Below are 14,019 nucleotides of genomic sequence, written 5' to 3' on the forward strand. Positions count from 1 at the left end.
AATTATTGAAACAGTCCATGTCTCTCTCATGCTCTGAAATGATCCCTTTAATGACTGATGTTTTTCCCAACCATTTACATTTGATTATGTATGTTAATACCAAGCCATTTCTTTGGTGTTTTATATTTCTGAATCAGTATATATTTATGTTTGTATAGAAGAGATGTGTATTGCCTCCCTTTTTTGTATTATGCATGGCAACTGTTGGACAACTGAAGAGAATCTTAGTATCCAGCAGTGTAATTTTAACAAATGGAGCAAATGTTTATAAAACAATCAGAGGGGTTTTCATGGACTGTTGCTATTCTGCAAGGCTGAATCTTAGCACTCTCAAATTTATCAGCCTACAGAAGTAATTTCCAGGTGAGTTTATAAAACATAATCAGTTACAATGAAACCATTTTAAAATTTCTGTTTTAAAAATAGTCCCTGAAGTAAAAAGGCCATGTAAGAATTGTATAAAGAATGAAATACAAGGAGAAATTGAAAAATTAATTTATTATATGAAGAAACATAACAATATTTATTAGCATCAACGACTGCAGAGAAGCAGTCAATGAAAGCTCATATCCACAATGCATTGACTGGTAAGTACTGGCACATACACTCATAACCATAGCACTAATGTTTTAAGGTGGTTTCCAAAGAAATGCTGTATTTGACAATCAATTTTAATATATATTTTCCCATTTACAAGGCTGAAAAGATTAAACTCACATCCAAATAATGCCTTGAATCAGCATTCAAGTTGTAAAGCACACTTATCAAAAGATGTTGCTATATCCTTTATCGAAAACTATACTAAAATGATAAATTCATTTGCCACCAGAAAGTGCTCTCTCAGATTCAGTGGGTCTTTTTCTTCCAAGTGCCATGTGTTTGGGTGCTATTTTTGTAAGCAACTGGTGGTAAGAGAAAGGGCATCTGTCGAGAAGACCAAAGATCCACATATCCACTCAGGAACTCATATGAATGACACTACTTATTTCTTTTCAAACAGTAAAAAAATAAAAATAACCTGCTTATGGATTTGAATAACTATAATAACTCTATAAATATGCATAGCACTTAAAAATATTTTCAAAGCATTTTCACATCTATTATTTAATTTGATCTTTCTGATAACCTTGTGAGGTAGGTTGGAAAAGGGTATTATGGGGAAACTGAGGCATAGAGCAATTAAGTTGTAGTGCTGGACAGGGAAGTGCCAATCTCTACACTGGGCTGTCTCCAGCAATGAGAGGAAGTCTAAACATGTTTGATGAACTTACTTCAATATATTTTGAAGACATACTTCACCCCCATCCAGCCAAATGATAGCAATTCAGTTGGAGCAACTATCCTGACAAGTTATGGGATGTAATTAATTAGACAAAGCACCAAGAAATTTAAAAATTGAAATTATAACTGAAAAACACATTTTAACTCCAAACACATGAGAAAAGTTGCTGGTTTGTTTTATGCCAATAGGACAACCTAGCTCTGCAGTGTGAACTGTAATTTTGCCAATTCAGTAATATAAATAATTTAAAAACAAAAATTCTCAGTTCACCATGGCTTATGTTTTCACCACACAGAAAGAAAGTAGTGACATCCCTTCCCCAAAGTGAATGGACATACATGTGCCCAAAGCTGGGATACCTGTGTATCAAGGGTTAAAACTGACAAAATACCCAAATGAGTTACCAAATCTCTGTCCTTATAAATGTGTGAAGTGGGCTTTGGGTGTCAGACAAACCAGCATTGTTAGTTTGGTTTGGGATGACTCAAGTTGCTCACCTATCTTCTAAATTAAAGTGATTTAAAATGTATTTGAAGATTAAGATTTTGTAATGGTTTTTGAGACAAGCTTCCAAACCAAGGCTGGAAAAAACCAGTCTCTCCATCCTTGTCTAATTCTTAACATGCCTAGTCAGTGGCAGGCTGGTGGCTACTCCCACACCTCACTCCCAAGGCCTGAGCTGAAGGCATTTCAGGTGAAAAGGGAGTACTATTGCCCCTACCATTTGCCACTGCAGAGCCTCAAGGCAAGAATCTCTTTCTCACAAAAAGCTTGAAAATATTTGGTGTCAATGAACACAAGTAACTGGTGTGATACAAATATACACTTGGAATGACTAAAGAATGGCCTTACAGCTCTCCTAATCATTATAGAGCCCTTTTGTTAATTAGGAAAAAACAAAAAATGATGTATTAACAGGGTAGCTTTATTTTATTCAAAGTCATTATATATTTTCAAGGGTGTTTTATGTATTACGATTGTGTATCTATGCACATATGTGATTACATGAAGAGTGCATGGAAGTATATGTTGTATGAAGTATCATTTTGATTATATATGCTCACTATTTTAGGCCTATTAAGAATAATGCAAGTGGTAAGTGATGTGTTGGGATGGAGAACATAGTCTTGAGTGTTATTCTTATTTGGTTAAAAATAGACAAAAAATGATCTACTGTCTGGACATCCCCACAAAGTTAAACCACAAATATTGATAAATCAAAAACATTTCAAATGAGAAAAACCAAAACTGAGGCTCTATAATTTAGGAGCTTATTGATTTATTTCTATGAACTCTATAAATATTAAACAGTATGGATGCCTTGTGAAAGAATATATACTGCTTTCTTGACCTCTGAATGTAGTGGAAACTGATTATCAAATTGCATTTTCTCCTGTGTGCATGAAATTACTTAAAAATTTGACACCAAGAAGAATTAAAAATGAAAATTATCCGAAGTGCAATGGCCAGATAAATACGTTTTGTAGGTTAACAGAGAAGTGGATCCCTATTCCATATGGTAAAATCAAATCCATAGAGTCCCTTTTGTAAATTTGTCAGACTTTAATATTCATTCTAAATTGGTGTGATCTTTATGGCCACCTCTTTTCAAGTATTTCACTTTCAAGATTTTAATGGTAGAAATAATGGCACTAGATCTAGGCATTTTTCCAAGATAATTGAGGATATGCTACCCAATCCTCTTTTATGAAACAAATAAGGTCTCAGATTAAAGGAAAAATTATATAGAACATTAAAGGGTGTCTGAGGATACAACTGGAGATCTTTATCAAATTAACTCACAATTATGCCAAGTCAAATTGCATTCCACGAAAGACAAAAATTTTCTGGTCATTCCGTCTTTATAATTTAGAAGAAGTTTCTGAAGTCAATCTCTAATTACAGGTGGTAGTGAGGAAAACTCTCTTCCTTCAAATAATGAAAATGAAAATTCCCTATATACCCGAACTGGGTGAGAGATTTCTGTGGGGTTTTCTAAAAAACCCTTAAGTTAACCAAGGTAACTCTTCTAAAATGGTCCTGACAGGCAAGGAATGGGGAGGCAGGAGTAAGATGGTAAGAATTCTACTTATACAAGCCGCCATCATTTTGATGTTTTAACACCCCTCCTGATCCAGAATTTCATCAACATATCAAAGAATCACAACTTTCCTAAAATTCCAGGGCTTCCATAGCCAAATTTATCACTCATTTCTGCATCCATGGATGCTAAGGAACAAAGTCTCCAAATCTAGGCTCTTGAATCAATTAGAGACAGCATGCCAGGGTGGCTACAGTTGGCTATGTACAAAAAGCCCTAATGAGATGAAAATGAAACCTCTATCTATTCAAAAACCAAACTTGAACAGCCCTCCCTGAAAGCTCTGACAGGAATGATGTTGCTGATGGCAAAACCCTAGTAATCTTTTTTGGTCACCAGGACAGCTCTTGGGTGAAAACTATGTTCAGGGATCATAAAACTTCAGGTTACCCAAACCAGCAGTCTGGAAAACTAGAGAACAGGTAAGCCCCTCTCCTCATTCCACCTAACGAATCTAACCAATACAACTCAGATTTCAGGGGTAACTTGTTAGTGAAAAGGCCAGTAATGCCTAGAAGAACATAACATGGTTACCTGTGAACTGTGATGCCTTGGGCTGCCCCTTAAACACTCAGAGGTTTTCCTGGCTTCTTCCCATATAGTTCTACATACCCAAGAGCTCTATAAAGAGGAGCAGCTCACAAGGAGTTAACAGCTAACTTCCTGCCTTGTTCCCTATGTAGGGCTCATTATTTGTATGAATAACGGGTATCAAACCCAGAAAATAATATGCCTGTGCCCTGAGACCTTGGGTCCCATTAAGCAGAGCAGAGATCTTCAGCATTCAAGAACTGACTAGGCTCAGGACTTGTTTTACTGCTAGAAGGTGTCTCATCTCTATCTCTGGATGACTGTAGATCTGCCTTTCCTATAGGCTCACAGGGTTTTTGCTGCCTGCAGGCCCAGCAAAAACACCTGAGCCACCTCTGAAAGCCTTCAGAAACACTGGAGGAAAAGAGCTTTTTGCAAGGGTGGAAGAACTGATAGAATACAAGCATGAAGAGAATGGCTGTGCAGTACCCAATGAGCAGCTGCAGGACCAACAGAGGTGCGCACACATACATATAGATGTCAGTCTTGAAAAGATACCACAGGAGAAGGAGGATGGCATTCTCAATGAATCTCATCATGTAATACACCAGTAGCTGGTACCAATTATGGGACTTGCTGATGAGGTCAGGGCTGTCAATTTTCAGCTGTACAGCAGACCAGCAGAACATGTTGATACCAGTATAGAGTAAAGTTAGAAAGCATAGTACAATGGTGGTGCCCACCCGACTGAGGGCCTTCTCTATGTTCTCGGGGAATGGGGAACCACTGCACCAGAAGAGGATCCAGGGGTACAAGAAGAAACTGAAGAAGTTGATGAGTATTATAACCACCACCCAGGTCTTCAGGACGGAGGTAAAGAGGACCAGGACTACAACTCGAGTGGCAATCTCAAAGCTCCTCCACAGGAAGATACAGACATAGGCCAGAGGCTTCACTTTGACTTCATACTCATCGTACTTGATTTTGATGGCTAGGATGTTGCAGCGCAAGGCTCCATACACAATGGACAACAGGGATATGGTCATGAGGAGACCTGGGGAGAAAAGAGAGAGTATCATCAAGTCTCACCTCCACTAGGAATCCTACTGCAGCAGACACTCTGTCAGCACCCCACCCGCATTCCTTGGACTCTTCTGTTTTATGTGCACAGCCTGACTTCCAGTTGTTAGCATCTGCCCACTGTGCTTGAGTATGTTTTCCAGAACTGCAGAAAGCTGCTGCATCCAGGTGCCTGTCAGGCTGAAGTGCCAAGAATTAATACTTCCGAGAGCGCCCTCAATGCTCCAATTCCAGCCCAGATTAGGAGCTGGAATACAAGTACTATGGCTTCCCCATCCATTAGATAGAATATCTCTGAGGCATGTGTTCTATGACATTTCCTAGTATTTGCTCATTGGATTAACTTCTAGTCACCCATGGTGATAGTCATCTAATAGCTGTCTCCCTTTATTGGCTGCCTTCCCTTCCCTGCCTCATTTTTCTTCTCCCACACTCCTTACATCTTCCTCCCAAAATACATGCACTCAAATTCTTCTCGTAGGGTCTGCTTCAGGGTAACTCACACTAAAATACATTCCTGACCTCATCTGGGCCGTCTGCATATGTAGAGTCCTTTATATGGTGTGTTTTGTTTCCTCAATTGGCTTCTAAGCTTCTGGGGAATCAAGACCGACCAACCAAATCTGGTATTTCCTCTTGATGTCCCTCAGCACATACCAGCAGATATACAAACAGTAATAAGTTGCTCAGTATGTTCCTCTATATCTGCAGGATCTTTTAAACTGATATACTGACTATAGAATACTCACTGTGGTTGCATTCTTAAATTCTGTGGGGAGCTGAAGAAACGAGAACTTCACTGTTACTGAGAGTCAATCTGTCTTGGGCTGAAAGTCCTTAGCGTTTCAAGAAGTTTCAACTCTACCTGTTTATTTCTTAAAATGACTTATGGGTAATGGGTTTATCCAGTTTATAATAGAAGCAGAAGTTTGGGGAGACAAGATGTAGCTCATTTAAATGGAAAGTGGTATTACATTCCAGAGCACAGCACTGTTGGCCTTGAGTTGTACTATCTAAGATATATGATGCCAACCCATAAGTAGACTGTGGTCAAAACTGAAATATAATTACTTACTACAGACTGCCAACATCTCTAAATACTGGCACAAGGAAGGATGGGAAGCAGGGCTATGAGTTAGGAACCGACAGCCTGGCTCGCATTTTTTTCTTGTCTCACCAGTTTACACTGAAAAAATGGCAACCTCTCTGGGTTCTGCTTTCTCACCCATAAAATTAAGATAATACCTTTCCATGCCTGCTGCTTCATTTTTAAAAAATATCTTGAAATGCTTATTTATTCATTTTAATAAGCTTTATTTTTCAGAGTAGTTTTAGGTTCACAGTAAAGTTGAGCAGAAGGTACAGAGATTTCCCATATATTCCCTGACCCCACAGAAGCATATCAACAACTCCCATTATCAACATCCCCCACCAGAGTGGTACATTTTTTTTTCAACTGATGAACCTATACTGACAGACCATTATCATCCAAAGTTTACATTTACATTAGGGCTCACTCTTGGCATTGTACATCCTATGGGTGCATTGGACATTACACATTGGACAAATGTATAATGACATGTAGCCACCATTACAGTATCATACAGAGTAGTTTCACTGGGTAAAAATCCTCTGTTCTCCACCTATTCATCCTTCCCTAGTCTCCAACTCCTGGAAATCACTGATCTTTTTATTGTCTCCATAGTTTTACATTTTCCAGAATGTTATATAGTTGGAATCATATAGTATGTGGCCTTCTTTGATTGACTTTTTTCACTTAGTAACATACATTTAAGTTTTCTTCATCATCTTTTCATGACTTGACAGCCAATTTCTTTTTAGTGCTGAATAATAGTCCATTATCTGGATGTACCACAATTTATTTATCCATTCACTTGTTAAAGGACATCTTGGTTGCTTCTAGGTTTTGACAGTTATGAATAAATATGTTAGAAACATCCATATGTAGATTTTTGGAGGGGCATAAGTTTTCAACTCCTTTGGGTAAATATCAATGGGTGTGATTTGTTTGCTGGATCACAGGGTAAGAGCATGTGTAATTTTGTAAGAAACCTCCCAACTGTATTCCAAAATGACTGTACCATTTTGCATTCTCAACAGCTATGAATGAGAGCTCCTGTTGCTCCACATGCCCACCAGTATTTTCTGTAGTCACTGTTCTGGATTTTTGCCAATATATTTAAAGTGTACAACATAATATTTTGTTATACATATATACTGTAAAATGATGACTACAGTCAAGCTAATATATCTATCACCTCACATAGTTACCTTTTCTGTGTGAGAACACTTAGCAAATTTCAGGTATTATTAACTACAGTCACCATGCTGTACATTAGATCTCTAGAAATTATTTATCTGACATAACTGAAACTTTGTATCCTTTGACCATCATCTCCCTATTTCCCAGACCCATTCCTGCCCCTAGTAACTACCATTCTATTCTCTGGTTCTATCAATTTGACTTTTTTAGATTACACATATAAATGAGATCATGCAGTATATTTCTTTCTGTGTCTAGCTTATCTCACTTAGCATCATATCTTCCAGGTTCATTCACGTTGTTGAGAAATGGCAAAATTTCCTTATTTTTCAAGCCTAAATGATATTCCATTCCAATAGGTATATAGTGGTACCTCATTATTGTTTTAATTTGTATTTCCCTGATAACATATAATGTGGAGTATATTTTCATATGCTTATTTGCCATCTTGTCCATCTTTGGCGGTGTCTGTTAAGGTCTTTGGCCCATTTTTTTAAACCTGATTGTTTTCTTACTGTTGAGTTTTAAGGGTTCTTTGCACATTTTGCATAAAAGCCCTTTATCAGATAAGTCTTTTGCAAATATATTTTTTCAGTCTGTGGTTTGTCTTTTTATTCTCGAGAGTGTCTTCTGCAGAGCAGGAATTTTTAATTTTAATGAAGTTCAGATTATTAGTTCTTTCTTTTATGGATCATGCCTTTGGTGTTGTATCTACAAAGCAATCATCAAATCCAAAATCACCTAGATTTTCTCCTACGTTATCTTCTAGGAATTTTATAGTTTTGTATTTTGTATTTAGGTCTGTGAGCCATTTTGGGTTAATTTTTTGTGAAGGGTGTAAGGTCTGTGTCTAGAGTTTTAAAAATTATCATTTCTCCATTGTATTGTTTTTGTTCTTTTGTCAAAGATCAGTTGGCTGTTTTTATGTGGGTCTATTTCTAGGCTCTCTATTCTGTTCCATTGATCTGTCTGTTCTTTTGCCACTACTACATTGTCTTGATTGTTGTAGCTTTATCCATGCTTGATTCTTAAAATTCAATTCTATGTAATTCTGTCCATGTAACATAATTGTCTATATCTAAATGTACAATTTAAAATGTATAGGAATAAATGTTTTTCTTATTTATGAATAAATGGAAAAACATCTATATTTAGTAGACATAAAAACTCTGAAGCTTTGGTATTTATTTGCCTGGGAGAGAAACTCACTCTTACTCAAAGCATCAGTTTTTCTCATAGTCTTTTGGCACTGAGTTTAATTAATGATGTCATTCACTGGAAAGACTGGAATCTACTAATCAAATTTAAAAGGTAGAGACACTATTACCTGAGTTGACCGGGAAGTAATTGGACTAAGTTATTTTTCCTGAGAGGCTAATTCAATGGAGCATTGTAAAGCAGAACATACTAGTGATATACTTTGTGTATTACTTATACATGTATATGTGGTTACAAATTTCCAAACTCTTTAAGGATCCAGTATTAAATCATTTTTTCATAGTCCTTATGTTTTCTCTACTATAAGAAAAATATTTTAAGTGCAGAAGATGAGCTAAGCATAAATTATTACAATCTAAGTTAAGTAGTCACACATATACAGTATTTATATTATTATATTTATGGTATTTTAACTCCAAAATATTTATTGCTTTAAGCAATACTATGGCCCACATAATTTTTTCTAGTATCTATCCATTTTTCTCTTGTTCAGTTAATTATTTCCAAATTACATCTTTTTCTCTATCAAGAGAATTAGGCAATTATTACCCAGTTGGTGTTTAGTAGTAATCAACCACAGAAACCTTCTGAGAATGCATAAAAAATATTTTGAAATCACTGGCTTTAATCATCATTGCTACTGTTGGGTGCTCACTACAAAATGTCACAGATAGAAATGGGGTCAGGGAGGGAAACACATTTGGGAGACAAGAAGCTTGTACAAAATGATTCCAATGTACATTTCCAGCTCTATAATTAAACTGTCATCTAATGAATGACGAGGATGATGCTCATGCAAATACTTACTGAGTCAGACTTAAATGGAGAAAAGTTCCCTGACAATATTTCCCAACCTTATCTTCACAGAGCCAACACAAAAGGGGATAAATTGGCAGTACTGCCTATTTAAGTGGCATTTCACAGAAGTCTAACATCCCCTAGTAATCCTAATCTCATTTCCTAGGTGTGTGTATGGATGGAGACATTTTGCTGTTTTCATCATTATTAGAAGGGAAGACATTACTTTAGGTAAAGCTAAAAGGAAGGCTTTGGCAATATTTCAAACCCTTGGCATACTCCTAAAGCTTCCTCCTACCCAATTCCAGCCAAATGAACTCTTTCCAGATGAACCTTCCTAATTCACAGAGAAATTAATTGTCACTAGGCATGGATTTGTTCATTTCCTGACTTGCCACCAAAAACTTAATCTCTATGTAAAGTTATGGGGAATATTTTCTTTCTCAGAATTCCTCTTAGGAAAGCAATTCTATTTATAGGACAAGGGAACAGTTTGTCTGTTGCTTTAGAGAAATAACAGAGTCTGGCTGTAAGATGGAGGATGGTAGATGGTTGTTTTCTGTATTATGATTACTCTCTGTAGACACTGAACCTTCAGTAAAATGACTGAACTAATTCAAGCCAAAGGCAAAGAAGTTAAAAACTTTGAAAAAGGCCGGGCGCGGTGGCTCACGCTTGTAATCCCAGCACTTTGGGAGGCCGAGGCGGGCGGATCACGAGGTCAGGAGATCGAGACCACGGTGAAACCCCGTCTCTACTAAAAAAAATACAAAAAATTAGCCGGGCGTGGTGGCGGGCGCCTGTAGTCCCAGCTACTCGGAGAGGCTGAGGCAGGAGAATGGCAGGAACCCAGGAGGCGGAGCTTGCAGTGAGCCGAGATCGCGCCACTGCACTCCAGCCTGGGTGACAGAGCGAGACTCCGTCTCAAAAAAAAAAAAAAAAAAAAAAAAAAAAAAAAAACTTTGGAAAAGAATTAGACAAATGTATAACTAGAATAACCAATACAGAGAAGTGCTTAAAGGAGCTGATAGAGCTGAAAGCCAAGGCTCGAGAACTACGTGAAGAATGCAGAAGCCTCAGGAGCCGATGCGATCAACTGGAAGAAAGGGTATCAGCGATGGAAGGTGGTGAAATGCTTTTATGGAATAGACTTTTCAAAAAAATTAGTGAATGACTTCAAAGAGGAAACTGGGGAAGCCAAAGGGGATATGGAGTGCAGTGGCAGAGGGAAACTGGAGGAAGTTAGCACAGCAAGCTTCTGAAAATTAGAATTTTCAACAGAATTCTGAGAGACAGTAATTTTTATCTGTTTTCTTTCAACTCAGTGAACAAAGAGTCTTTCTTACGATCTGGAGCCAGGATCTCCCCAACTGCACTACACTCTATCACTTGCCTCCTCAAAAACTTTGCTGTATCAATTATCATCTTTCCCTTCTAAATTTTCAACTACTCCCTTAATCCTGACTCTTTTCCCCTAGTGTATGAATCTGCCTATGTCAGCTGCATCTTAAAAAAACATCCTTCACTGGTAAAAACACATAATTGTTGAAGACATGTGATAGACGCATGGGGGTTCATTATAACATCCTCTCAATCTTTTTGTATGTTGAAAAATTTCTATAATAATGAAGCTATAATTCACAAACATTTAAAGTGAACAATTTAATGATTTTTAAATTTTCACATATAAGTGCAACCATCACCAGTCAATTTTTAAAAATTTTCATCACCTCAAAAAGAAACCCCATACACTTTAGCTACCAATTTTGTCCCCACTGGTCCTAAGAAACCACTGATACACTTTTTATCTTTAAAAATTTCCCTATTCTGGACTTTCATATGAATAACATAATAGAATATGTGGTCTTGGGTGACTGGTTTCTTTCACTCACCATAATGTTTCTAAGGTTCATCCATGTTGTAGCATGTATCAGTACTTCATTCCTTTTTATGGACAAATAATATTCCATTGTATGGATATACAAGACATTGTCCATTCATCAGTTGATAAACATTTGGATAGTTTCTACCTTTTGGCTATTGTGAATAGTGCTGTTATGAACATTCATGTGCAAATTTTTGTGTGAACATATATTTTCTTTTCTCTTGAGTTTATAGAAGTGGAGTTGCTAGGTCATATGGTAACATAATGTTTAATTGTCGAAGGAACTGCCATAGTGTTTTCCAAAGTAGGTTGCACCATTTCATATTTCAACCATTAGTCTATGAGGATTCCAATTTTTCCACATCTTCATCAACATTTCTTGTTATCTAACTTTTTTATTCTAGCCATTCTAATGGGTGTGAAATTGTATCTTGCGATTTTGATTTGCATTTCCCTGATGACTAATAATTTCCAGCCCATTTTCAGGTGCGTATTGGCCATTTGTATATATTTTTTGGTTGCTTTTCATTCTTAACTATGAATCAAACTCATAATAGATTTCACATTGTCCTATAGGTATTCCAAAAAGTGTGTCAGAATTCAAAGGCCAGATCTGCATAGACCAAATATATATTATAGAATAAAATGTTAAAAATGCTCAACATCACTAATCATCAGAAAAATGCAAATTAATGCCATAATGAGATATCATTTTATACCAGTCAGAATGGCTATTATAAAAAAGTAATAAAAATAACAGATGTTGGCAAGGATGGGAGAAAAGGGAACACTTATACACTGTTGGTGGGAGTGTAAAATGAATACAAGATCTATGTAAAACAGTGTGAAGATTTCTCAAAGAACTAAATATAGAACTACCATTTAATCCAGAAATCCTACTACTGGGCATCTACCCAAAGAAAAATAAATCATATTAAAATGATACCTGCACTCATATGTTTATCGTAGCACTATTTATAATAGTAAAGATATGGAATCAAACTATGTGTCCGTCAATGGATGACTGTATAAAGAAAATGAGATATGTAATGGAATACTACTCAGTCATAAAAAGAGAATGAAATGTCTTTTGCCGTAACATGGATGGAACCAGAGGCCATTATCCTAGGTGAACCAATTCAGAAGAAGAGTCAAATACCATATATTCTCACTTAGTGGGAGCTAAATAATGTGTACACATGGACATACAGTGTGAAATGATAGACACTGGAGACTTGGGAGGGTGGTAAAGGATAAGAAATTACTTAATGTACATTGTACTTAATGTACTTAATGTACAATGTACATTATTTGGGTGATGGATACAGTAGAAGCCTAGACTTCACCACTATGCAATAAATTCATGTAACAAAACTACTTGTACCTCTGAAATTCATACAGATAGAAAAAAGGAAAAGAAAAAAAGGATAAAACATTAGCCTTGTGGCCATCAACAAACATTTAAAATGACAAAAAATCCAATTTTATTTTCTCATGCTTTTTGAATTCCCTAAAAAAGGCATCAAAAAGCAAAAGATTTCCATATGCATGGCAGATTAGCTTGTTTAATCCATTATTTCTGTCAAGAACAACTAGGCAAACATCTGTTCAAAGGCATCAGAGATCTTCCAAAGCAGTGAGTACTCCTGGGGCTAAGACGTTTTAAAGAAAAAAAATCTCTAGAGAAAATTCTGAAGCTGCCTTTTCCCTCAAGACATTTTCCCAAATGAAAGTGAGTACTAAGACACAAATAATATGAATACAACTTATAGGAATCTCTCAAAGCTGGTGGGTATGGGAGCAAATATTGACATTCAGGCCCCATAATGATCCTGGTGTACACCCAAAGCTTTCTGGCAGAAACTCAAAGGACATCAGGAGTAAGGATGACTGGAAAGAGATTAAGCCCTCGCAAAGATTGATACAGATTTCAACCATCTCAAGTCATGACTGAGTCAAGTTGATCTGCATCTATTCCATCTGACTTCCATAAACAAAAGCAAAATCTTCCTGGAGAAAGATAGTTCATGCAGGGCCTCAAATTTTCTCTAGTTTTTTTCTTACAAATACCTGGCATTAAATTAAAAATAACATGGTATGCCAACAACAAAAAATGACCAAAATCCAAAAATAATAATAGATAATAAAAATAGGCCAGTAGGACATACAGATTTTGTAATAATCTAACATGGACTTAAAATAACTATAATTTATATGATTTTAAAATTGTGTGACAAAATTGGGAACTTACCAGAGACTGGAAACTATTTTAAAAACTCAAATGACAATTCTAGAACTAAAAAAATACCATAATTACAATTAAGAAATCAACAGATAGGTTTAATAGCAGATTAGATACAGCTATAAAAATAATTAGTACTCACTAGAAGGTAGGTCAGAAGAAAACACTCAAATGGAGAAACAAAAAGCATGAAAAACTTATGGTAGAGTGAAAATGTCCTAGATAGAGAAAAAGAGAGAGAGAAAGAGAGAAAGAGAGAGAAAAGAATGGCTCTGACACAATATGTGAAGCAATAAAGGCTGAGAATTTTCTCTAACTGCTAAAATATCAAACCACAGATTGAGGAAATGCTACAAAACTCAAGTAGGTAAATATGAAGAAAACAACAACTAAGCATATCATGTTAAAATTGCTGAACACCAAAGTCAAAGAGAAAGTCTTTAAAAGCAGTCAGAAAGCATAAGTAGACAGATGAACTTCAAAAGGAGTAACAATGATGACAGAGGACAGTAGCATCTCAACAGAAATAAAGGAAGCCGGAAGATGAATGATAATCTAAAAGTAGGAAGTAACACAGTCCCAAAGATGAAGGTAAAAG

General features: G+C 36.3%; 1 protein-coding gene across 1 annotated transcript in view; it reads right to left on the reverse strand.

Moving 5' to 3' along the window:
- Positions 1 to 479: 479 nt before the first annotated feature.
- XK (X-linked Kx blood group) overlaps positions 480 to 14,019 on the reverse strand; it is a 45,503-nt gene continuing 31,963 nt past the window's right edge. Inside the window, exon 3 of the mRNA XM_003270984.3 lies at positions 480 to 4,968. Within this exon, the coding sequence (XP_003271032.1) occupies positions 4,142 to 4,968 (827 nt within the window). The 3' untranslated portion in view covers positions 480 to 4,141. The remainder of the gene's footprint in view (positions 4,969 to 14,019) is intronic.

The sequence above is a fragment of the Nomascus leucogenys genome, chromosome X, assembly GCF_006542625.1.
Source record: "Nomascus leucogenys isolate Asia chromosome X, Asia_NLE_v1, whole genome shotgun sequence".
NCBI classification, from domain to species: Eukaryota; Metazoa; Chordata; class Mammalia; order Primates; family Hylobatidae; genus Nomascus; species Nomascus leucogenys.